At 52.2% G+C, this 26,676-nt stretch overlaps 1 protein-coding gene and 1 pseudogene across 1 annotated transcript; one reads left to right on the top strand and one right to left on the bottom strand.

Moving 5' to 3' along the window:
- Window positions 1-823: 823 nt before the first annotated feature.
- On the bottom strand, window positions 824-3,810 carry LOC132334984 (olfactory receptor 14J1-like; the record flags this gene model as incomplete). Its single annotated transcript, XM_059861105.1, has 3 exons — window positions 824-867; window positions 1,499-1,631; window positions 3,349-3,810. Coding segments are annotated over 3 exons (639 nt in total), but the record flags the coding sequence as incomplete, so codon positions are not given.
- Window positions 3,811-19,679: 15,869 nt separating this feature from the next.
- LOC132334983 (class I histocompatibility antigen, F10 alpha chain-like) lies at window positions 19,680-26,139 on the top strand (annotated as a pseudogene).
- Window positions 26,140-26,676: the final 537 nt, after the last annotated feature.

The raw sequence follows: 26,676 nt of genomic DNA, 5'->3' as shown, positions 1-26,676 counted from the left end.
ATAGAGAAAATAAACAGAAACTTTCCTGTACTCAGCATGCACGGCTGTGGGAGGAGCTGGCCCCCGTGCATCCTGCTGAATAAAGAATGCTGCTTCTTCATGCTACATTGGGGTTAAGGAGTTTTCTGTTTTAATGAATTTTTGGTAACACTCCCACTGCCAAGGAAAGCTCTGTCTCCTGCTGTTCACAAACAGAGAAGGGCTGGTGGCAGATGTGGGGCTCAGAGGCTGCCTGGGGCACAGTGACCATGAACTAATCGAGTTTTCAATGTTCTGTGAAAGAAGGAGGGGCAGCAACAAAACTTCTACACTGGAATTAGGAAGGGCAGGCTTTGGCCTGTTTAGGATGCTGATTTGGTGAGGACCAAATCAGGTACTGATTTTTTAAAGAGAAACAGCCCTTAAAAACAAAGGAGTCCAGGAAGGATGGACACACTTCAAGAAAGTAATGTTAAGGGGGAAGGAGCAGCCTGTCCCAGTGAGGCAAGAGATGAGCTACTGAGGAAAATGACTGTCCTGGCTGCCCATGGAGCTTTTGTGGGAACTCAGGGAGGAAAAGGACCAGAAACTCAGGAAGTGTTTAAGGATGTCCTTACGTTATACAGAAAGAAAATTTGAGAGGTAAAAGCTCAATTAGAACTTAACCTGGGAGCTTTTGTTTTTAAAAAAAAAAAAAAGGTTTGTATTTAAAAAATATGCAAAAAAGTGTGAAATGGAGAACCTGTACTCTTCTTTGGATGCAGTAGAAAATAGAGTAACTAAAGTCAAGGAAAAGTCTGATCTATTTAACACCTCAAGCACACCAAATTTTTTACCTCAATTTTCAATATTGGGACTGGTTGTCCTCAGGACAAGTGTTCTCCTGAGCTGGTAGATGGGCACAGGGAGCAGAACAGCCCCCTGGAATCCAGGAGGAAGCAGTTGCTGACCTGCTGAGCCACTCAGATGCTCACAGGTGTATGGGATCAGATGGGATCCATCCCAGGTGAATGAGGGAGCTGGTGGATGAGCTCCCCAAGCTGCTCTCCATCATTTACCATCAGTCCTGGCTCAGTGGGGAGGTCCCAGAGGACTGGAGGTGCCAGTGTGACCCCATCCCCAAGAAGGGCTGGAAGGAGGATCTGGGGAACTCCAGGCCTGTCAGCCTGACCTGGGTGCCCAGCAAGGTTATGGAACAGATCACCTTGAGTGCCATCCCAGGGATCCCACAGGATGGCTGAGGGATCAGAGCCAGCCAGAGTGGATTTCGGGGTGGCAGGTCCTGCCTGACCAACCTGGTTTTCCTTTATGACCAGGTAACTACCATGTGGATTTGGGAAAGGCTGTGGATGTTGTGTTCCAGGACTTCAGCAAAGCCTTTGACATTGCAGCATTCCCTGGAAAAGCTGTAGCCCATGGCTTGGGCAGGTTCCCTCCTCACTGGGAGAATTAAGAACTGGCTGAGGCTGGGCCCAGAGAGTGGTGGGGATGGTGCTGCACCCAGCTTGTGTCCAGGCACTTGTGCTGTCCCCCAGGGATCTGTGTTGGGCCCAGTCCTGTTTAACATCTTCACTGATGATCTGGCTGAGGAGATCCAGTCCACCATTCACAAATTTGCAGATGACACCAAGCTGGATATGAGTGTGGATGTGCTGGAGGGCAGGACAAGAAGACACAGCCTTAAGCTGCACCAGGGGAGGTTTGGGCTGGAGAACAGGAGGAAGTTCTTCACAGAAGGATTGAGTGGGCATTGGAATGGGCTGGCCAGGAGGGAGGTGGCAGAGTCACTGTCCCTCTTCAGTGGCAATTCATGGAATGGTCTGGGTGACAAAGCAGTATTAAGACATTACTTGGACTTGATGATCCCAAAGGTCTTTTCCAGCCTATTTGATTCTGTCATTCTCTGGTGATTGGGACACTCTGGTGAAGTCAGGGGCCATTGTGACACTGTGGGGCTAAGAGGACCATGGTGACACTGTGCACTCCTAAAGAACCAGGGGGGGATGGTGATGCTCTGGACCCAAATGGAACCAGGGCGTGCACCATGACACTGGGTCCTCGTGGAACCAGAGGCCACTGTGACACTGCAGGGCCTTGTGTAACCAAGGGGTTTCACCATTTTGACACTCGAAACCAAGGAGACCATTGGGAGACTCCAGGGCCCAGTGGAACCAAGGGGCTGTTCTGACACTGCGGGGCCTCATGGAACCAAGGGGACTTTGGGACACTGCAGGATCCTGTGTAACCAAGGGGCCACTGTGACACCATGGGGCCTCAAGGAATCTGGAAGATTGTTGTGACACTGGTTGGCCCCGTGGAAACAAGGAGTGCAATGTGGCACTGAGGGGACTTGTGGAACCACAGAGAGCATTGTGACAGTGTGGGACCTCATGTGACCATGGGGCCATTGTGACACCCTGGGGGACCACGGAACCAAGGGGCCACTGTGAAACTGCAGCACCAACGAGAACATTGTGACACTGTGAAGCCCATGGAACCAAGGAGATCATTGTGGCTCTGCATGGACACATGGAACCAAGGAGACCAGGGTGACAGTGCAGGGCCTGGTGTGACCAATAGGCCATTGTGACACTGAGGGGCCTCTTGGAACCAAGGACATCTTTGCAGATGACACCAAGCTGGGTGTGAGTGTGGATCTGCTGGAGGGTAGGAGGCCTCTGCACAGGGACCTGGACAGGCTGGATCCAGAGCCCAAATCCAAGGTGAGGTTTAACAAGTCCAAGTGCCGGGTCCTGCACTTTGGCCACAACAACCCCTGCAGCGCTACAGGCTGGGGACAGAGTGGCTGGAGAGCAGCCAGGCAGAAAGGGACCTGCAGGGACTGGTGGACAGCAGGCTGGACATGAGGCAGCAGTGTGCCCAGGTGGCCAAGAAGGCCAATGGCTCCTGGCCTGGACCAGGAATCGTGTGGCCAGCAGGACCAGAGACTGTTCCAGCAGTGATCTGCCCCCAGCTCTGCACACAGACATTGCTGCTGCAAATCCAGAGAAGGCAACATAAAGGGATCTCTGCAGAAAACTTTGATGGGAGATCCCTTAGCTCCTTTAAAGCTGCAGAGAGGGCAGCCCCTCATTGACACAGTCTGTGGCCACAGGGAAGGTGGAGAGAAACAAATTGAGAAATGACACAAACAGTGACATTTCTTTGTGGACAATATGAAAAAAGTAAAATAAAGGAAAAGAACCTCCAAAATGAAATCAACAAGAAATATCAAAGATGACTTTTATTACAAGTGACTTGAAGAAATTGGCAGGCAGTTTAATGTTTCTGAAACCATCCAGTCATCAGTCTCCACACTGCAGCCTTGAGCTCCTGGTTCCTCAGGCTGTAGATGAGGGGGTTCAGGGCTGGAGGCACCACTGAGTACAGAACTGACAGTGACAGATCCAGGGATGGGGAGGACATGGAGGGGGGTTTCAGATAGGCAAACATAACAGTGCTGAGGAACAGGGAGACCACGGCCAGGTGAGGGAGGCAGGTGGAAAAGGCTTTGTGCCGTCCCTGCTCAGAGGGGATCCTCAGCACAGCCCTGAAGATCTGCACATAGGAGAAAACAATGAACACAAAACAGCCAAATGATAAAAAGACATTAAAAGCAAGAGGCAGTAGACTCCTTAGGTGGGATTTTGAGCAGGAGAGCTTGATGATCTGTGGGATTTCACAGAAGAACTGGCCCAGGGCATTGCCATGGCACAGGGGCAGGGAAAATGTATTGGCTGTGTGCATGAGAGCAATGAGAAAGGCACTGGCCCAGGCAGCTGCTGCCATGTGGGCACAAGCTCTGCCGCCCAGGAGGGTCCCGTGGTGCAGGGGTTTGCAGATGGACACGTAGTGGTCGTAGCACATGATGGTCAGCAAATAAAACTCTGCTGAAATGAAGAAGGAAAAAAAAAGACCTGAGCGGCACATCCTGAGTAGGAGATGGTCCTGGTGTCCCAGAGGGAATTGTGCATGGCTTTGGGGACAGTGGTGCAGATGGAGCCCAGGTCGCTGAGGGCCAGGTTGAGCAGGAAGAAGAACATGGGCGTGTGCAGGTGGTGGCCGCAGGCTACGGCGCTGATGATGAGGCCGTTGCCCAGGAGGGCAGCCAGGGAGATGGCCAGCAAGAGGCAGAAGTGCAGGAGCTGCAGCTGCCGCGTGTCTGCCAGTGCCAGCAGGAGGAAGTGGCTGATGGAGCTGCTGTTGGACATTTGCTGGGGCTGCACATGGGGACCTGTTCATGGAGAAAGGACAGTGAAAAGTGAGAAGAGACTGCTTTGAGCCAAACCTGGGCCATTCCCTGCAGACTCTCCCACTGGGACTCACGCAGCCTTCTTCCTGTTCTTGGAAAACCTTTACCCTGGTCTGTGCCTGAGCTCCAGTTGTGCTGGCTGAGCGTGCCAGGGGCAGCCAGGCCTGTGCATGGGGGCTCTCGAGGAGCCATCCCTTCCTCTCTGCCCTGGGTTTTTGGCCATGTGGCAGAGGGAAAAGGCTGGATATTCAGGATTTTTCAAAGGAATTACTCCTAATGCAGAAAGGTTTGGTAGTATCTGAACCTCCAAGTCCAAATGATAGCAGGAATTGGTTTTAGGAATTGTTTTCCTACCCACACACCATTTTTGTCTCTCTGAGGTCAGAAATCCCCAGCATTTCTGCTGCATTCAGAGTTTGCCACTGAGAGATGGGAGAGGCAAAGGATTCCCTGTGGTTGAGGGAAGGTGAGGAGCTGGATGGGCTTGTTCCCAACTGCCCTGCCTTTGCACCTTTGGCTGCAATCAGAGCACAATCACACTCCTGGGTCACCCTGGGATAAACCAGACCCTGCCCAGAGCAGAGGGATCCCTGAATGTCTCACCCTCTCCAAAGGTCTCTGGGCAAGGTCTCAGCACCCCCATGTGCCAAGGACACTCACGGCTGCCTTGGCAAACCCAACAGCATTTCCTCAGCTGTGGCAGCTCTGCCCTTCCCCATGGGACATTCAGGGAACTCCCAGAGGCTCTGGCACAGATTTGCACCCAGGAGGGCATCTCTGGGCTTGGAAGGGCACAGCAAGGAGATCCCTGTGTGTGCCCATGATGGGATCTCAGGGAGGGGGCTCAGCTCATTCCCCTTTCCCATGGACTGCTTTGCCCACAGCCCCACAGGTGCCAAGGAACCTTGGACACCCCATTCCCATGGACACCTCTGCCTGGCAGGAATGCCAAGGGCAGTGCCTGACTCAGCTGCTGCAAATGCCAGAGCCTCCCTGAGAGCAGCAGATGACAGTGACAATATCAGGGCAGTGCAGAAACAAGAGGAGATGTTGTGGTGCTGTGCCTGAGAGGGCCGGGCAGAGACCGCCGGGCACTCAGGACAGTGTTCCTGTGCCCAGCTCTGCCCAGCACCTTCCACACACCAGCAGTGCCCTCCTGCCCCCAGCAGTGCTCTCTTCAGCCTCCTCTCCTTCCCTCAGCATCTCCCTGGGCCTGGACATTCCCTCCTGAGAGGAGCCTTGTCCCTGCCAGCGCTCACAGAGCCCATCCCAGCCTGGGTGCCCCGGCCCTACAGAAACCTGCCTGTGTGCAGGGCCCTGGCTGGGGCAGGCTCTGTGTGCAGGTGGGCAAGGGCAGCTCAGGAGAGCCCTGCTGGGCCCTGCAAAGGTGATGCTGCTGCTGTCCAGGGCTGAGGAGTGGCTGAGGGCCCTTTGGGAGGCTCCCAGCAGAGGGACTGACCACCCAAAGTTACAGTTCTGGAGTGCCTGTAAATGTTCAAACATTCCTTGTATGATCCTGTGTGTCCCTTTCCAGTCAGAATGTTCTGTGAATATCTGATTACAATTCCTGTTCTGCTTCTCTCATACCCCGATGGTCTATAATCAAAAGAGAAAAAAACCCTTGCAACAGTGCTAGGACAGTAAAAATCAGACCTTTATTGGAAGCTTCCAGGTGTCCCAGTGGGGATGGGGCACACCCGGCACCTGATAATTTCAGCAATTTATTAAGGATGATTAATTAGGATATTTAACAGGAACATCCAAGAGTAGATTGTGTTGACCCAATTACACACCCCTGGGTCAACCCATTGGAGTAGGTCCAAGGGCTTCTTTGCCTTCACTTTTTGTTGTGACTGCTCATATTCTGGTCAATAAACAAAATGTTCTTGTAGGCTCTCTTCCTAATAATAAGACTATTTGATAATAACACAGATAATAGGACAGTATTTCAGGAATGTATTTAGACAGTCAGCTTATTGTTCTAAAAACTCAGAGAAAGGTTAGGAAATGTACCAGAGTTAATAAAGGATTATAGTTATAGAAGTATATAATAGTAGCTTAATAAGAGTTTAAAAAAAGAGTTTAATAGAATAAAATAATGATTATAGACTTTTAACTATATAATAGTATTTTACAGAGGCATGAATATATGAAAAATACGGAAAAAGCAAAAATCTTTTTGTCATCACCCCAACTTTCCCATCCTTCTCCAAGCAGAAAATTGAAAACACTCTCAGGAAAGCTCCTGATCTTTACAGCAATCCCAGGCTTACCTTCTTTGAGAAGTGCCCTCCGGAGCTGTGCCCAGGCTGGTCTGGAGCTGGGAGCAGCCCTGCCCCACCCAGCCCCTCTCAGCAGCAGCACCTGCCCTGCTCAGGGTGACTCCTTCCCCCAACAGCTTCTCCCCAGTGCTGGGAGCAGCTCCCCAGGCTGGCTGAGAGCTGTCCCTGGCAGGCAGCAGTAACCCTGCCCCAGCACAGAGCCCTGGGCTGCAGGACCCTGCTCTGCAGGACAGCCCTGGGCACCCCTGGCTGCTCTGCACAAGAGAGAATCAGAGAATGTACTCACCAAGTCTGTAGGCATTGGGATGTTCCAGCTTTAGGAGATGGCTCCAGGAGCTGCAGCTGCATTGTCCTGCAGCCAGAGGTTCCTGTGCCAAGGGCTGGCAGGGGTTCTGCCCCAGGCACTTCTCAGCACCTTCCCAGCCCTGATTGATTGAAGCTCTCTGTGCCTCTGTGCTGTGCCCAGGGTGGCTGCAGGCAGTGCCCCAGCCCTGCTGTGCTGGCAGAAGAGCTGCTCATCAAGAGAAATGTGCTTTTGAAGCTCTTCTTGGTTACCAGGAGCTGCATCTGTGCCAGGAGCCCAGCCCAGCTCAGCAGCACAGACACAGCACAAGGACTTTAATGACCCTCTGGGGCTTTGTGCTCAGGCCCTGAACATCGGTCCCTGAGAGGGAGCTGAAGAAACCTCTCCAGAACTCCAAGTCAGAATCACACTCCAAAGTTTCTTGCACTTTTAATGGGTCCCACTGAGAGACACAACTGAGAAAGTGTCCCCAGGCCCAGGCAGAGCAGAGAACTGGAGGCACTGATGACAGGTGGGGACAAAGAGAAGCCAAGTCTTGGTGCCCTGGGCTACAGCAGGGTCTGTGCCACCAAGGGCTGGGAGGAGACACCTTGTCCTGAGGCACTGGGGCCTCCTGGCACAGCCCCAGCCAGGCTGGGCACTGTCAGCCCCTTGTTCTGCCCTCAGCATCCCCCCCTAGCCCACATCCCAGTGGCCTCAAGGATCTGCTGGAAGGAGTCCCTGGGGAGCCTTGCTCAGCAATGGCCCTGGGGGCTCCTTCATGCTCCCAGGGACTGCAGGTTTTTCAAAGGACTTTGGGTTTGGCTTTTGCCTTGGAGTCTCTGAGAGGTGTGAGCAATCATGGCCTCCAATTATCTGCTGTAATTAGTCCCTGGAGAGGCTTTGTCAGTAACAACACTCAGTGGGCTCATTAATGCTTCAAGGTACTTCAGTTCTTTTAAGGTACTTGGTGTTTCCCTTTGGATACAGACTCTGGGAGAGGTTTGTGCAATCATGGCCCCAATAATCTGCTTTAACGAGTCCCTGGAGAGCTTTGTACTGACACTCAATGGGGCTCATTATTACTATGAAGTACTAAAGGTGCTTAAGGTTCTTTGGATTTTCTTTTCCACACTGAGTCTCTTAAAAGATTTTGTGCCATCCTGGCCTCCAATTTTCTCCTCCAAAGAGTCCATGAGGAGCCTGTGTTGTGGATGGACCTCAGTGGGACCCATTCATATTTTGAGACACTTTGGGGTTTTCTTCTACCTTTGACTTCTGGAAATGTTTGTGCAATCTCCTCTCAGGCCCTGAGGTTCCAGGGCTCAACTCCAAATGCACCACGGGGCTCATTAGTATCAAGCAAGTCCTGACAAACTATGACTCTGTCTTGATCTCCTTCTGCTCTGGAGCAGTTCATCAGGAAGTTTTCCTGCTGAACTTTTGGGGAAATATTTCAAAGTGCTTCTTATCGAGCCACATTCCTATTTTAAAGGGTGTCTTTTATTACTGTTCTCTTTAGAGCAGACATGATTGTAGCATTCTGTCACTGATACTGATCCTGGGAATCTCCTGAGGAGGTCTGGCCTGCTCCGAGAAGCTGTGCCTTGAGCTCTGACCCAGTGTGGACAACCTTGGTCTATTTCCCAACCCCATCCTTTCTCTCCTTACTCACCTGGGACCAGCTTTGCTCTGAGAACTGACTGCAAAGCCAAAGATGGTTTTCTTGCAATTTTTCTTTTAAAGCAATCAAAAACTTCTGAACTTCCACATTGGAAGCAGACACCCTCCTCACGTGTGTACCAAGCAAAGCTGCCTCCAAGGAGGTTCCCCTTCCGTAAGGCAGAGTCGTGCAAGGAATGTTTTAGACACACTGGAAGTTCTACAATAAACACAAATCCAGAGTTGGCTCAGTGCAGAATTAGATGATCTCCTGAAGGACAGATCAGCTTTGGCCTCGTTGAAGCTCAAACCTCCAAGTTGGGAGGTGTGTAAGTGACCCAAGAGCGAGGGGAAGGGAAATGCAGAGAGCCCTGGAAGTGCTTCTGTGCAGACAGGCTGTGGGGCAGGGAACTGCAGACTTGCCCTGGGCCAGCTGTGAGGGTGGATCCTCATCCCAGCCTGCACTGGGCCATTGCCAGGGACTGTGTCCATGGACACTGCACTGACTGCACTGCTGGGTTTGGGTGCCATGGCAACCCCCATCAGTTCAGGTTTCCTTGGAGACCACCCCAAGGAACCATTTCTGCAGCCAGGTTCCATGGCCACTTGCCTGCAGAGCTGTTGCTGTCCTGGGCTGCCATGACAAAGGACAGGACAAAGTGGGGCCAGGGCTGTTCCAGGTACAATTGCAGAGACACTCGTTGGTGCCACCAGGTGCCATGGCAATGGCCACAGGGACCCTTTCCTTAGTTTGGTGCCACGGCAGCCAAGGCCTGGACTCATTCTGATGGTTGGTTGCTGTCACAATGAGGATGGCTGTGACAAACCTCTCTGGTTCCCTCACTTCAGGGCGAAGGTGGCGAAAATGAAAAGGAGCAGGATCGATGGAGTTGCCCAAAAGGAACTTTAATAAGGGGGGAAAAACAAGAAATGTGGCAAAGTTGAGCTCAGTAAGAGGGATAAGAACCAAAGACCTGAGATAAAGGGGAAGCAGCAATATATACACTTGGGGGTAGAACACTCTAGAACAATAACCATATGGGGGAAACAAGTAACCGATAGGGAAGCAGAACATGGACAACTTAGCATAACGACACTAAGGGCTGATGGGGGAACTCCCAAGCTCACCCGAAGTTAAATGAATGATTCCCAGGGCTTGAAACTCATGCCTGGGTGTTCCAGGGTAAAATCTGGCTGACTCAGAGTCACAGCTGGGCCAATCCCCACATCTCCCCCTTTCTGTTTTACAACAAAAATGGAACTGAAAGAACTTTGTAAAACTTTATAAAAACATCCAAACAAACATGGGACAATTAACAATACTACAACAACAACTAAGAGAATTAATAGTCCTGTTTTAGCTAGACATCATCCAACCCTTTAGTCCCCAGGACTGGAAGAGTTTATTGAACCAGTCTTTGTTTTCCACTTGAAGCTTCTTGAACCCTTCCTTCAGTACCTGTCACAATGCGGGTGGCTGCAACAAACCTTTCTGGTTCCCCGACTTCAGGGTGAGGATGGCAAATATGAAAAGGAGCAGATGTTGGGGAAGGTGAAACAGGAAAGCCTTATAAATATGATTGCCTGGCAAAAGCTTTTGAGAATATGGAAACTGTAAGTGAGATTGAAATGCAAGCAAGCTTCGAGATACCAAGTCTTAGTTACTGAACAATTGGAAAACAATGGTATGGCTGGCTGAAGGTAATCACCTTTTGATTAAACAATACCCTCTGCTTGCAGACAGGTGCAAGGGTCAGAGCAGATCCTACTAGCTTGGCAGAAGGGGTCCAAAGAGTAGCTTTTAGGGTTTAAAATGTAACACAGTATAGTAATGTAATGATTCTTATAGGCTGTATGTAAATGCTATAGGATTTGTATCTTGTACTGGATTGGTTACTGAAAATTAGAATATGCAGCACAGAAGAAGATTTATTGTATTGTAACGGGGACTGCCCTCCTCTTTCGGGCATCTCGGGCACCTCTTCTGAGCTCCTCTGTCGTGCCTGGTCCGAGCTATGGCTGGCAGCTCCAAACAAGGCCCCTTGGGTACAATAAACTGCAAGTTCCAAGACCTGGCTTCAGAGATCTCTTGCCTCTGTCTGTCCCGACCGTCCTACCCACCGTCGCTCCTACAAGCAGGATCAATGAAGTTGCCCAAAAAGGAACTTTAATAAAAGGGTGAAAACCAATAAACGTGGAGAAGTTCAGCACAGTATGAGGGATAAGATCCTGTCTTGGTTTGGAAAGACAGGTGCCTGCTAAAGAAGCAGGAGCTTCCCCTAAAATGGAGAATGCAAACCCTCCCCACCCCTCTGAATTGCTATGAATTTTAAATAAGGGGCTCTCAGGCAAAAAATATGGGAGCAAGAAATAACAGTTCTTTAATAGGGAAGGGAAAAAAAAACATAAAAGGATAAAATAAAACAAAGCAGTACACTAGAACAACACTGACAGAGTCAGAACTCAACCTGACACCCTGTTTGGTCAGGGTGTTGGTAGCAGTCCATTTGGAAAAGTGGAGCAGTCCTCCTGGAGTGTCAGGTGTGGTTCTGCTGGAGAGCAAGGGGCGGGGGGAAGGGGGGGGGTCCTGTAGAGAAAGGGAGTATTCTAACTCCACAGATCCATGAAAGTAGAAGCAGCTGCTGTTCCTCTGGAGAATCCAGTGGAGAAAGTCCGTGCTGGGGTGTCAGAATCCCCAAATTATATCTAGATAGCAATTCTTGGCTCCACCCTCTGGGCAGAGCTTCTCACAATGGAAAGTTATAGTTCTTATCAGTCATGCAGTGACATTCAATAGCTTGTTATCAGCAGATGTCCCCTGCCAAGGGAGGAGTGATTATGATCACTCAGGGAGAGAGATAAGGAGAAATTGCCCACTTGACACCAGACAACTGCCATACAGATGGTGATAGAATACATCTTGCCTTGCAATCTGGAACAGATCCAAAGACCTGAGATAAAGGTAAAGCAGCAATATATACACTTGGGGGTAGAACACTCTAGAACAATAACCATACAGGGGAAACAAGTAACCAATAGGGGAGTAGAACTTGGACAACTTAGCATAACACTAGAGGCTTTTATGGGGAACTCTCAAACTCCCCCTAAGTGAAACAAATTATTCCCAGGGCTTGAAACTCACACCCAGTTCTTTTGGGGTAAAATCTGGCTGACTCTGAGTTACAGCCAGGCCAGCTCCCACACCGCTGCTTTGCACTGGCCCCTTGGGACCCTGCAGCCCAACAGAGGCACAACGATGTCCTTGGTTCCACTAGGCTCCACAGTATCACATTGGTCCCTTGGATCCATGGTGCTCTGAAGCGTCACAATGGCCCCTTCATTTCACAAGGCTCCCAAGTGTCACATCAGTCTCCATAGGAAGGAAACCATGGAGCCCCTGTGTTTCAGGAGCTGATGAATGGCAGCCATCAGAGGCCAAGGCAAGGCTGACCTTTCTGTCCTGGCAGGTTTTCTTGGAGCAACCCTTGGTTAATTGAAATTATGAATGTGGAGTCCTAATTTCAGACATTTGTGCCTGGAGAAGGAGGATTTTCTTCCGTACAAAGAAAAGCATAGAGGCCTTTCCAGTGTTTGGAAAACAGGTGAGTGCTGCCCCTCAGGAATCAAAGACCAGCCAGACCTATCTGTCCTGGCAGCTTTTGTCTGGCAGCAATCCTTGGATACACAGAAATTTGGAGGTGGAATCCTAATTTTGGCCATGGATGCCTGGAAAAAATGGACAGTTCTTTTCCATAAAAAGAAAAGCACAGAGCCCCAGTGTTTCAGGGGCAGATGGGAGTGGCCTTCCACATTCCAAGTTTAGCCAGACCTGTCAGGTGACCCCTGGGAGACAAGGTAGCCCCACCTATTTCATGTTCCCTTGGTTCCACAGGGCCCTGCAGTGTCACAATGGTTCTCTTGCTTCCTTGATGCCCTCAGGTGTCATAATGGCCCCTTGATTACACAAATCCTTAAGGATCTGGATGGTCTCCATGGTTCCACAAGGCCCCACAGTGCTATAATGATCTATTGGTTCCATGAAGCCCCACTGGGTCACCTTGGTCCCTTGGTTCCATTGGGGCCCAGTAGTGCCACAGTGATCGCCTTGGTTGCACAAGTTCCCATAATGTCACAATGGCCCTGTGCTTCTGTGAGGCCCCACAGGGTCACAATGGCCCTTTGGTTCTCTGGGGCCCCACAGTGTCACAATGGTCTCCATGATTCCATGGGGCCTTGCAATGCCACAATGCTCTCCATGGATCCATGGTGCCCTGCAGGATCACAACGGCCCTTTGGCTCCACGGGGCCCTGAAATGCAGCAATGGCTCCTTGGCTCCACAAAGCCCTGCTGCTTCACACAGGCCCCTTGGGACCATGTAGCCCAACAGAGCCACAAAGATGTCCTTGGTTCCAAGGGGCCCCACAGTGTCACGATGGTCCCTTGGATCCATGGTACCCTGCAGTGTCACAATGTCCCCTGCATTTCATAAGACCCCAAAGTGTCACAATGGTGTCCATGGTTCCTCAAGGCCCCACAGTGTCACAATGATCGCTTTGGTTGCACAAGTTCCTACAGTGTAGCAATGCCCTTTGGCTCCACAACGCCCCACAGTGTCACACTGGTCTCCATAGGAAGGAAACAACCAAGCCCCACTGGTGCAGGGACAGATGAGAGGCAGTCACCAGATGCCAAGGCTAGCCAAACTTGACTGTATGGGCAGATTTTGTCTGGGAGAAACCCTTGGATATAGGAAATTTCAGGCACGGAATCCCAATTCTGGCCATGGGTGCCTAGACAAGAAAGATAGTTCTTATCCATGGTAAGGAAAGCACAGAGCTCCAGTGCTTCACAGTCAGATGGGAAGTGGCACTTGGCATGCCAAATTCAACCTGTCAGACAGCCCCAAGCAGGCCAAATCAAGCAGAACTGTTCCATGTTCCATTGATTTCATGGGTCCTCACACTGTCACAATGGTCTCCTTGATTCCACGAGGTCTGGCAATATCGCAATGGCTTCTTGGTTTCATGAGCCCCAACAGAGTCACAAGGATCCATCGGCCCCATGCAGCTCGCCGTGAAACAATGGCTCCTTTTTTCTATTTTAAATCAATCACAAGTTTGATCGTTGACCCTTGCTTCTATAGGGCCCCTGAGGTGCACAATGGTCTCCCTGATTCCATGATTCCTGGATTCCATGGTCACACCATAGTTTCCTTGGATCTCTATTGTCACATCTGACCCATGGCTCCATGAGGTTCCGCAGTGTCACTGTGGTCGCTGTCAGGCTGGATGAGATCAATGTCCCGAGACACCTTGGGATGCTCAGAATGCCCGTGTGGGGCCGGGGCTGGGTCAGGCCTTGGTTTGTGGTGGGACAGAGCCCTGCCCCCAGCCCTGGCCTGGCAGAGCTGTCAATCACCCAGAAGAGGCGGTGCAAACCCAGCTCTGATTGGCTGAGCTGTCAATCAAGCACACAATAGCCAGTGCTAACCCAGCTCAGCTGGTTCCCATGTGTGTGTCTTTCTATAGATCTTCTGTCTGCTGTTGTTCATTATTTCTTGTCCTTCTCATCCTACTTACCTGGAACATTTTGGGGTAAATTAACATCTTAAAGGTTAAAGGTTTTTAGGTTATAGGGGCTAAATTATTGAAGTCAATGCTATGATAAGAGTTTTATGTTGAAGAGGGTGTTCTTTGGCAAAGCTTTTAAACCCTTTGCCAAAGTTCCTTGATTGTCTATATTTTTCTAGTAACATCTTCTGTAATTTTGACCTCTTAGCTCGGTTGGTTAGAGCATGGTGCTGGCATCACTGAGGCTGTGAGTTCAATCCCTGTGTGGGGCATTCACTTAAAAACTGGACTTGATGATCTTTGTGGGTCCCTTCCTACCAACAATATTCTCTGCATCTGGCCATGTTGAGAATATCTGGTTGGTGATTCCCCTGTGCACCAAACTCAAGGAAAGGAACCTTTGGTTACCCCCAGCATTTCAGTGTTCTGGGGTGTTCCAGCCCTGCAGGCTCACAGTGGCCTCTTGTTTCCATGAGGCCCCTCAGTGTCCCACTGGCCCCTTGGTTCCATGGGCCCAACAGTGCCACAATGATCCCCTGGGTTCCACAACTTCCCACAGTGTCACACTGGGCCCTTGGTTCCATGAGGATCTGGAGTGTCACACAGGTTTATGACATTTGTCCTTGCTGCCCCTCACATCCCCCTGCCCCACAAAGAGCCCCGAGCCACCCGTGAGGGACAGGCCTTGCTGTCCCAGGCTGGGCTCAGGGCTTGGCCTTTCTGCTCCCCCCAGCCAGCCCAGGCCTGGCTCAGCATTGCAGTTCCCTGCTCAGAGCCTTTGGCTCCCTGCAATCCTGGCCTCAAGGATCTGCTCTCACCAGGCCCTGGGGAGTCCCTTTGATACTCCCTGCCCTCAGTGGGACCCAGTGATGCTCCAAGGGACTTGGAATTTGTCTCCTGACTTCTTGAGCATCTTCTTCAGCCTTCGCTCAGTGCCTGAGGCTCCTGGACTCTGCCCCAAATCCTCCATGGGGATCATCGAAATACAGAAAGCTCTTGAGGACTCTTTGTTTTCCTTCAGTGGGCTTCAAGTCTCCAGGGCTTGTGCAGCTGACTGAAGTCAGTTTGGTGTTTTGTTAAGGAGGAGGATTTCAAAGTGTACCTGATGAGTTCTTTTCTTTAATTAAGTGAGCATTTTTTTATTTTCCAGTTCAGAGAAGAGCTGATAGAAGCCTTCCCCAGGTGATCTTGATGCTGAATGTCTCCTTAGGAGGTCTGGGCATGGAGAAGAATGAGCCCCTTGAGGGCTGACCCTGTTTGGACAAGCTGCAGCCTCACCATGTCTGACATGGCCCAGCTGGGACTGACATCCCTGTGCCCTGCAGCAGAACCTTGTCCCCTGAGCTCTGCAGCTCCATGTCCCAGCCCACTGCACCATGTCCCACCTGCTCTCCTCATGGCTCTGCCTGCACACAGGCCCAGGAGAAGTTTTCCTCGTGGGAAGGAAAGAATGGGAAAGCCTGAGCAGGTTTCCTGAACAACAAACCCCTCTCAGGAACCACCTGCTCAGTCCAGGCTGCCTGGAATTGTGTCACCTTTCTACAAGGGACAGTGTGAGCAGAAATGATCTCTGGGAGCAGAATTCTCTGAGTCTTGCAGCTGAATTCTCTGTCCCCGTCCTTTCCCTGGCTCTCTGTTGCAGATGGAAGCTGCTGGTGCCATCCTCACCTTTAAGCTCTCTCTTGAATGCAAACAGATGTTCTCAGGTGTGTTGAGCAGGATTTGCTCCATGTTTCTACAAAACCTTTGTGTTCCTCATGGAACGAAGGGGCCATTTTGGCACTGAGGGGGTGACGTGGAAGCAAGGAGTCAGTTGTGGCCCTGGGGTCCCATGGAACCAAGGGGCCATGGTGACACAGCAGGGTCACGTGGATCCAGTGGTCCATTGTGACACTGTGGATCCAAGGAGATCATGGAGACACCCCTGGAACCTCATGGAACCAAGGAGTCCATGGTGACCCAGCGAGGATGCATGGAGCCAATGGTTCATGGTGACACTGCCCATCCAAGGAGGCCGTTTGGACACTGCGGAAGCTCATGGAGCGAGGGAGGCCATTGTGACACTGCAGAACTTCATGGCACCAAATATCCATGGTGACACAGCAGGGCATCATGGGAACCAAGGAACTGCTGTTGGCAGTAGGGAAACTGATGGAACCAGGGGCCCTTGTGGCACTGCAGAACCAACAGAGCTGCTGGACCTTGTCTCCTGGCCCTGCACAGCTCCTTGGGAGGCACAGCAGGAGCAGCACCCTGGGAGCCTCAGGAATGCCCCTCTGGGATCCATGGCACACACCCAGGGGCTGGAATTCCAGTTCCCAGCCAGGAAAAGATATTCCTGCCCTGGAAGGCAAAGCTTTTATGAAAGAGCCAAAAGCCAAGTGGAGCAAGATCCTACAGTGACATTTCACTGCCAGCCTTCACAACTTCAGTCATGGTTGTTGTAACGCGTGGATTGGGAATTAAATGTGGGCAGGATCTCTGCCCTGGGTCAAGAGAGACACTGAGAGAGAAACAGAGCAGGCAAAGAAAGGCAGGAGAGAAAGGAGGACACAAACACAATCATCTGAGAAGGTGGCACTCTGAAAAACAAACTGGAACTGACTGAAAATGAATAGGACAGAAATCAATAATTCTGAAAGTTTTATGTACCATCAAAATTGATCACACCCACCCAGCCCCATACAATCCTGATCCCAATACCCTCAAATTTGGATCCCACTTCTCCCAGTCACCTTCCAATCCCATCTCACCCTGGAGGCTGTGGAATCAAGTAATTTTGGCACGTGACTGAATTATTTTTGAGGTGGGAACAAACCAGTTTGAGGTGGGATTGAGTCCTTTTGGAGTAAGATTGAGTTACTCTCAGTGAGATTGAGACATTTTGAGGTGACAGATCAAACCATCTTGACTTTTGGAGTGCAAAGAAATAAGAGAACACTTCCTGAAATCCCCCAAGAACCCACAAATACCCCAGAATATGTCTTTAAACCATAAATTCTATCGGAAATACCTGTCAAATAGTAGGACATCTTTGATCAATTACTTTCTTTTTAGTCCTATTTCAGGTGTTTTTAAGCAATAGAGACAAATCAGAAAAAAATGGGGCCAAACCAGAAGGATAACCAGCCAGGTGTCTTCCCAACATGGATCACAGGGAATGTGTGTCCTCCAATGGGGGGTGGAGTTGTAGCAGTGCAGGAAGCTCTTCCTGCAGTCAGAGCACTTGCAGGGCTTCCCTTACTGGTGCCTCTGTTGGTGTTGGGTCAAGTGAGAGCTGCTGGAGAAGCTCTTCCCACACTGGGGACACTCGTAGGGCCTCTCCCTGGTGTGGATGCCCCGGTGCCTGATAAGATCGGAGTTGTGCTTGAAGCCCTTCCCGCAGTTTGGGCAGCGGAAGGGCCTCTCCTCTCCTCTGAATCTGCTGGTGCTGGAGGAGATGGGAGCTCAGGATTGACTGGCAGTGACTGGGGACATGTTTGGAGCACCTGGGATACACTGGGAGAGACTGAAGCCACACTGGGAATAAATGGGAGAAACTGGAACCACACTGGATGATAATAGGAGCAGCTGTGCCCATCCTGGGATCATACTGGAACAGACTGGGATTGTACTGGGAGTGACTGGAATAGTACTGGGAGTATCTGAGAATGACTGGGATCCTACTGGAACCAGACTAGGAGTGACTGGAAAGGCGCTGACTGTGACTGGAACCATGCTGGAGGTGACTAGGAGAAACTGGGCCCACACTGGGAGTGAGAGGGAGTCACTCTGGCCATGACTGAAACCATACTGGCAGGGACTGGGAGCCACTGGGATTATCCTAGGAGCCACGGGGATTCCAGCAAGTGTCGATGGATCCTGACTGGGGGTTACTGGGAGCTACTGGGCCCACGTTGGGAGGAAAATGTACATACACATTTCCAGTTGGGAGCAACTGGAAGGTACTGGAACCATGCTGAGGGGACTGAGATGACAACTGGGACAACTGGAATCATACTGGGAACAACTGGGACAGCACTTTGGACAACTGCCAGAAACTGGGATCAGGCTGGAGGCAACTGGGAATAACTGGGAAAGACTGGGATCATTCAGAGGGAGCCAGAACCTCACTGGGAAAACTGGGATAGACTGGGAGTATTTATAACCATACTGGGAAGACTGGAACAACACAGGGGGCAACTGGGAGTGAGTGGGACCATGCTGAGAGGGACTAGGGCTATTCTAGGGACAATTGGGATCATACTGGCAGGAACTGGGAACAGTTGGAATGATTCTGGCAGCAACTGGGATCATACTGGGATCACAGTGGGAGCAGCTGGGTCCATGCTGGCTGAGACTGGGATCACCCTGAGGGTGACTGGAATCATACTGGGATTGACTGGGAGTGGCTGTGAGCAACTGGAATCAGGCTGAAAGCAACTGGGAGGAACTGGGAGCATGCTGGGGGTGACTGGGATATACTGGGAGAGACTGGGAGTCACAGGGATCATACTGGAGGCTACTGGGGTCATGCTGGCACTGACAGGGAGCAACTGGGATCACACTGGGGGCCACTGGCATCATACTGGGAGTGACTGGGAAAATTCTGGGATTATAGGGGGTGTCAATGGACCCTGACTGGGTTACTGGGAGCTACCAGGCCCATGCTGGGAGCCAACTGCACACACACTGGGGACAACTGGGAGCAACTGGGACTGACAGGATGCATGCTGGTGATAACTGGGATCTCCCGGCAGTGACTGAGATAAAACTGGGGGCAGCTGAACCATGCTGAGGTAACTGGGAGAGCCTGGCAATGACTGGGATAAAACTGGGGGCAGCTGAACCATGCTGAGGTAACTGGGAGAGCCTTGCAATGACTGGGATAAAACTGGGGGCATCTGAACCATGCTGAGGTAACTGGGAGAGCCTTGCAATGACTACGAGAATGTTCAGGGCAACTGGGATATACTGGGAGTGCCTGAGAACATGCAGGTGGTGATTGGGACCAGACTGGGAGCCACTGGGAGTGTGCTGGGGGGAACTGGGACCATGCTGGGGGCAAGTGTGAGTGACTGGGGCCCTGCTGGGAAACACTCGGATCATACTGGACTCATACTGGGAGTGACTGGGGCTATGCTAGAGGCAACTGTGAGAACTGGGAACACACTGGATGAAAGTGGGAGCAACTGGGAGCATGCTGGGGGAAATTGCATCATAATTGGGAATGACTGGGAGTGCCTGGGCTCATGCTGGGAGCAGCCCCTGCTGGCCCTGGCAGCCCCGAACCCCTTTCCTGGCCATGCTGCCCCTCCAGCCCCAGCCCCCCCCCCCCCAGTGCCGAGGTGCTGGCAGTGCCAGGGGTTCCCCCCTCTCGGGGTCCCCCTTTGGCTTCTGGGGCTCTCCTCTCTCCCGGCTCCCACTCAGGGAAGCCGCGGCTCTCCTGGGGCTCCCCAAAACCGCTGTCCCCCTGCCGGGGCTCTGCTGCCACCGCCCCCACCAGGACCTCCCCAAAAACACCTCCCAGGGGCCCCCGATGTCCCCCAGAGGGCCATCTGCGGCTCGGCTTTGGAGTTCTGCCAGATCCAAACATCCCCCCCAAAAAACCCCAAACCCAGGTACCCCTGGGATATTTGGGGTGAGCTCCCCCTCCCCGGGCACCTGCGGGATGGAGGGCGATGCTCCCGGGGTGCTGCGAGTTCAGGCAGCGCCAGAGCCGGGTGGTTCCCCGTCCTCTCCTCACGCTGCTTCCTGCTGCCCCTCCGCCTCTTCGTCCCTCCCTCCCTCCTCCTCCTCCTCCTCCTCCTCCCCGCTGCCGGAGCCCTCACAGCCCACGGGAGGGGCGGGGATGGAGCCGGGTCAGGTCAGAACGCAGAGAGGGGTGGGGGGGATGCCAGGAGTGGGAGTGACTGGGCTGTACTGGGGTCATCCTGGGAGCAGCTCCTGGGTGACTGAGTTCTACTGGGATCATCCTGGGAGTGCCCGATGGCTCCAGCGCTGGGGCTGGGGGCGCTCCTGGGGGGCCAGGGGAGAGTGGGACCCCAGGAACTGGGACCCTGAACCACCATTGCTGGCACTGAGACCCCCGTGCTCCCCTTATCCTGCACAGGGACCCCCCTGAATCCCTCATTTTCGGACATCAGGAGCCCCTGCTCCCCTTTTCCCGGCCATGCCCTGGTTCCCCAGCCTCCAGACTTGCTATGGGCTTGACCCTGGGATGCCCTGGAATGCCTTGGATCCCCATTCCTGCTTTTCCCAGTCCCTAGCCCCACATTTGTGCAAAACCAGAGACCTCCTGAACTGCCCCTTTGCAAACATCCCAGGTGTCCCCACCCTAGTACCCCCTTTTTGGGAAACCCTGGAACATCCCTTGCCTGGGCTCAAGGATCCCCTGGAACTCCCTTTTACCTCTCCACTTCCCTGCTCCCCCATTTCTGTTACCGTGAGACTCCCCTGCACCCCCATTCCTTAGAACCCAGACGCCCTTTTACCCCTTTGCCCAGCACTGAGCACCCCCTGCACCCCCTCATTCAGCACCAACTCAGCCTTTCCCCAGCCCGCCGCCTCTCCAAGCCTCCAGCCCCACCCTTTTCTCTGACCTTGGACCCCTGGGCTCCCATTCCTGCATTTCCCAGCCCCCAGCCCCTCCTTACCTCACATTGAGGAGCCCTGGCACCCCCTTTCCTGGGCACAGGATTCCCTGAACACCCCATCCCAGCTCTCCCAGTCCCTGCACCCCCTGTACTTGACTCTGAGCCCCTGAACGTCCTTCCTAGCTCTGCCAGCTCTCCACGTCCCCCCTTTCCCTGGCCTGTTGTCCTCCCTGGATCCCCAAACTCTCACTTTCAGCTCCCCCAGCTCCCCCAAATCTCCGTGTCCCCCCAGTTCTGCACTTCCTGCTGTACCTGGAAGTGGCGCTGTCAGAGCCCGGCCCGGGGCTCCCCCAGTCCTTGACTGTGGGGGACATGGACGGGACCCCCTGGGAGCGCTGGGGCAGCGAGCGGGGCCGGATGGAGCCACAGACACCAGGGATGGTGGTGGGAGCTGAGCTGGGATATTGGGATGGCTAGGGCTGGGACGTTGGGATGGCCAGTCCTGGTATTGGGATGGCCAGAGCTGGGACGTTGGGATGGCCAGAGCCGGGACATTGGGATATCCAGCCCCAGCTCAAGGACAGGAACTGGCCCGTGGCCGACAGTGCCCTGGAGACGGGGCCGGTACAACCAGAGCAGGGGGAGTGGGGGGAGTGGGGAGCTGGGCTGGGATCTGTGGGAATGGAGGATTCTGAGGGGCTGGGATGGGATCTCTGGGGATGGGGGGGATCTGTGGGGCTGGAATGGGATTCCAGGGAGCTCCAAGGGGCTCCCTGTGGCTGGGACACAACTCCCTGGGTCCGTTCTCTCCTTGTATCCAGGTCTCCACATGCTGCAGGTGGTTTCCAGCTGTGACCTCTTGTCCAACAGAGCATCCATGGATCCCACCAGTATGGCTACGAGGGCAGGGATTTCATCTCCTTCCAGCTGGGATCTGGGAGCTTTGCAGTGTCCTGCAGTGCTTCCTGGATCACCCAGATGTGCTGGGAATCCAAAGGGATCATGGTGGAGCAGGTGAAGCATTACCTGGAACACACCTGTGTGGAGGGCCCCCAGAATACATCAGATATGGTCGAGAAGCTCTGGAGCACAAAGGTGTGTGTGGGAGAGGGAGGGCAATTTCTACAGGAATGGGGAATTCAGGAATGAGGGACTTGGGAATGCAGGAATACCCACAGAATTTCCATGGCCAGATCTCACACTCATCCCAGTCAGGTGAGAATTCCATGGATGGGTCTCCCCGCTATCCCACTGCCATGGGAATTCCATGCAACAGTTTTATTACAGAGCCCGGACAGCTTGGCTCCTGAAACAGACAAGGGTCTGCACAAGCCTGAACTTTGGAGAAAAATGACAGTTTCAAGAGGGGAATATGGGGTTGGGGGTTCAGGAAGGCTGCACCTTCCAGGTACCTCAGCCAATGGATAAAGGAAGAGGGCAACATGTGGCCAGGAGCTTAGGATAAAAGGAGGCTGTGCCCTCTGAAAGCTCGAGAGGGAAAACCCCATGGGTGTGTGCCCTGATGGATTTTCTCCCTTTATTCCAATATCGTTGAAGGACTCCTCTGTCTCCTTTATTGACACTGGCTTTTCATGGTGTGTCTTCTGTAAATGACACTCTGGAACATCACGGAACCAAGGAGCCATTGTGACACATTGAGGCACCATTGGAAAAAAGAAACCATTGCTGACAGTACAGAACTCCTGGAACCAGGGGGCCATTGTGACAGTGCAGATCCAAGGGCACCATGGTGACACTATGGAACCTCATGGAATCAAGGAGACCATTGTGACACTCTAGTACTGCATGGAATAAGGGGCCATTGTGAAACTCAGGACCCCATGGAACCAAGGGCCAAGGATGAAGGTGTGGGCCCATGGAACCAAGGAGCCATTGTGACACAGCAGGGCCACATGGAGCCAAAGGGCCATGGTGACATTGCAAGGGCTCAGGGAAGCATGGCGCTGTTGTGACACTGCAGAAGAAAGGGAAACATTGTGACACTGCAGGGCCTCATGGAACAAAGGACACCATTGTGACACTGTGGGGTCCCACAAAACCAAGGGAACTTGGAACAGGTCTGGCTGGCTGGGCCTCCTGGGGACCACCTGACAGGTCCAGCTGACCTTGGCATGTTGAGGGCAGCTTCTCATCTGGCCCTGAAGCACTGGGGCTCTGGGCTTTCCTCCCTATGGGAGAGAACTGTCCTTCTCCTCCAGGGGCCCATGGTAAAAATTGGGATTCCTCCTTCAAATTTCCTTATCTGCAAAGATTGCTCCCAGATGAAATCTGCCAGGAGAAACAGATCTGGCTGCCTTGGCCACCCGGAGCCCCCTCTCATCTGCCTTTGAAACACTTGGACCATGTGCTTTTCTTTCTTATGGGAAAAAACCATCCATCTAGACCAGGAGCCCATGGCCAAAATCGGGCATGTGCCTCTAGAATTCCCTATATCCAAGAATAGCTCCCAGACAAAAGCTGCCAGGACTGAACAAGTCTGGCTGGCCTTGGCTTCCTGAGGGCTGGCACTCATCTGCCTCTGAAACACTGGGGCTCTGTGCTTTCCTTAATCATGAAAAGAACTTTTCTTCCTGTCTAGGTGCCCATGGCCAAAATTAAGATTCCAACTCCAAAATGCCCTATGTCCAAGGATAGCCCCTAGACAAAAAGTGCCAGGAGAGACAGGTCTGGCTGGCTTGGCCTAAGGGTGGCCACCTCACATCTTCTTCCAGAACACTTGGACTTTGCACGTTTCTTTCCTTTAGGAAAAAACCATCCATCCTGACCAGGTGCCCATGGCCAAAACTGGGATTCCACATCTGAAATTCTGTACATCCAAGGATGGCTTCCAAGTGAAAGCTGCCAGGACAGAGAGGTCTGGCTGCCCTTGGCCTCTTGGGGATACCATCTCACCTGCTTTCCCATCACTGGGGCATGGTAATTTCCTTCCTATGGAAAAGAACTGTCCTCCTTCTCAAGGTGTCCATGGTCAAAACCGAGATTCTTCTTCCCCAGTTCCATATATCCAAGGATTCCTCAGTGACAAAAGCTGCCAGGACAAACTGGTCTGGCTGGCTTGGCTTCCCAGGGTCCACCTGACAGGTCTGGCTGATGTTGGGATGTCAAGGGCTGCCTCTCATCAGCTCCTGAAGCACAGGTGCTCTGTGCTTTCTTTGCTATGGAAAAGAACCATCCAACTTTTCAGATGCTCATTGCCAAACTTGGTACTCTCCCTAAAAAATTTCCTGTAGGTAAGGGCATATCTGAGAAAAAAACTTGCCAGCTCTGGCTGGCCTTGGCCTCTGGTGGTCACCTCTCATCTGCCCCTGAAACACTGGGACTATGTTCCTTCCTTCCTATGGAAAAGAACAGACCTTCTTGCCAAGGGACCATGGCAAAACTCAGGATTTGGCCTCCCAAATTTTGTATATCCAAGGATTGCTCCCAAACAAAAGTAGCCAGGACAAACAGGTCAGGCTGGCCCTGTCCTCTGGTGATTTTCTTAAATTCTGATCTGAACGTTTTCATTTGGAAAAACTTTGGAGAGATCTCCCAAGGAGGGGTTTTGAGGCCTCAGAGACATGGCCACTACATATGGACAAAGGAGCTCTGTGCTCGGTGCCGTTGTGGTGGTTTTGCATCATGGAAGTGATGTTCTAAGGGAAGCTGCTAGCAGTTTCCTCCTTGTCTGACAAAAACCCAATCAGGAATTAGCTTTGAGAATTGACAATCTGTTAAACCATTAAGGAAACTGTAAATGCCTCTGTGAAGACACACGTTAAAGATGAAAAAGCCTGGGAGGGTCTCTTTCCCTTCTGGCTGGCACAGAGATAACAAGGCTGACCCAGCCCCCGTCTCAGCCAGGGCAGCCCAGGCAGCTCCTGCCGTGGGGCCGGGCCCCTTCCCAGGGACCCCGCCAGGCCCCATCGGCTGCCGGGCAGGGCAGGGGAGGCCGCGGGGCCGAGGCCGGGCCAGGCCATGGCTGCAGTTCCAACATCTGGGCACTGCTGAGCCCTGCCCCGCCGCCAGCCCGGGCCAAGCCAGGATCCGCCGGGCCCCAGGAGCAGCCCCGGGCCGGGCCGGCTCGGCCAAGGTTCTGCCACCGTTGGGGTTCACCCACAACCCCCGGGCAGGGGGAGGAGAAGCCATCGGCCCCCGGCCGTGCTGCTGCTGTGTTCTGGCCTGGCTGCTGAGATCCTGGCCCTGCCCCAGCACGGCCCATCCTGACACAGCCCCAGCGCAGGCGCTGCAGAAACCTCCATCGTAAAACAGCTCCGGCCCAAGGACTGAGCCTGGCTGGGGTCACGGAACCATCTGCAGGGCCTGGGTGAGATATGAACTCTGTCAGTGCTTCCATCCTCCCTCGAGTGAGAGAAAAGGACAAAGTGCAGGCACATAGAGGAGCAACGTGAACACAATGAGGTCCATGAAGAAGAAGTTGAGTCCCAGATGGGAGGGATGAGGAGGTGCCTTGATCTTGAGGCTCTTGTAAATCCTGTTGTAAAGCTATGGAGAAGCATGTAATTGATACATCAGACTCTCATTTTCCCTATAATGCATTGAAAAGTATGGGGAGATGACTTGTTCAGCAAAGGCCTCCATGCTAAAGTAAGCAAATGTTGAAGTATCTGTGATTTCATGAGAAGTTTTTACCGAGAAAAGAGCAGAGTGATAAGACCCTGTGCCCTCGGGGAGACAAGACCTCTGTTCCCAAAGATGAAAATTATTTCAGGCATAGATGAAGAGAACCTCTGCTCTTAAACAGCTCACCTTCAAACTAATACCCCACAAGTTGACATGGTGCTTAAACACAGCTGAGGCAAAAGCTGTGAAAAATGGGAGGGACTTGACAAAGTTTTCCAGGTGGCTGCTATTCATGGAAATTAAAAGCCATGGGAGAACAGTTTTCTTGTGGAGAAGTCTCCACAACATTAACAGGAGGAACTTCTCTCCTTAAGTGAACTGAAAAAAAGAATATTGTAGAGGTGGTAAACTGACTGAAAATTTTAGGTTTTGTCTCCTTACATTGTCAGTAAGAAAGAAGAGGTTGTGGGGAGAGGAGAAGTGTTCTGAAAGTTTGGTTCTGATTCTTATTGCTCTTTCTTTTAGCTACTGTTAATAACATTTTCTTTATACCCTTTTAATGTTTTGAGCCTACATTGCCTTTCTCCTAATCCTATCTCACAGCAGGAAATGAGTAAGGATATTCCAGTGAGTGCACTGGTAATTAGCCAACACTCAACCCACCACACTAATTGATGCATAGGCCAAGAAATCTCAAATTGGTGAACCAAAACCACTACAGAAACCTTCCTGATGAGCTGCATGAGAGCAGATGGAAATCAAGGCAGACCCATGGCTTGTTAGAACTTGCTTGATCCTAATGGAACTTCAGGGCCTGAGAGGAGATTGCACAAAACTTTCCAGGAGCCAAACGCAGAAGAAACACCCAAAGTGTTTTGAGGCATTAATGGGTCCCACTGAGGTCACTCTCCAAAACAGGCTCCTCGTGGACTCCTTGCAGGAGAGAACTAGAGGCCAGGACTGCACAAATTTCTCAGAGACTAAGTGTGGAAAGGAAATTCCAAACTACCTTAAAAGCTTCTGAGTACCTCAAAGTATAATGAGCCTAACTGAGTGTCAGTACAAAGCTCTCAAGGGACTAATTACAGCAGATAATTGGAGACCATGATTGCACAAACCTCTCAGAGACTCCAAGGCAAAAGCCAAACCCAAAGTCCTTTGAAAAACCTGCAGTCCCTGGGAGCATTCAGGAGCCCCCAGGGCCATTGCTGAGCAAGGCTCCCCAGGGACTCCTTCCAGCAGATCCTTGAGACCACTGGGATGTGGGCTAGGGGGGGACGCTGAGGGCAGGACAAGGGGCTGACAGTGCCCAGCCTGGCTGGGGCTGTGCCAGGAGGCCCCAGTGCCTCAGGACAAGGTGTCTCCTCCCAGCCCTTGGTGGCACAGACCCTGCTGAGCCCCAGGGCACCAAGACTTGGCTTCTCTTTGTCCCCACCTGTCATCACTGCCTGCAGTTCTCTGCTCTGCCTGGGGCCTGGGGACACTTTC

This window comes from Haemorhous mexicanus, chromosome 16 (assembly GCF_027477595.1).
Source record: "Haemorhous mexicanus isolate bHaeMex1 chromosome 16, bHaeMex1.pri, whole genome shotgun sequence".
Lineage (NCBI taxonomy): Eukaryota > Metazoa > Chordata > Aves > Passeriformes > Fringillidae > Haemorhous > Haemorhous mexicanus.
The sequence above is the reverse complement of the archived record's forward strand: the minus strand, read 5'-3'. Positions and strand labels throughout refer to the sequence as shown.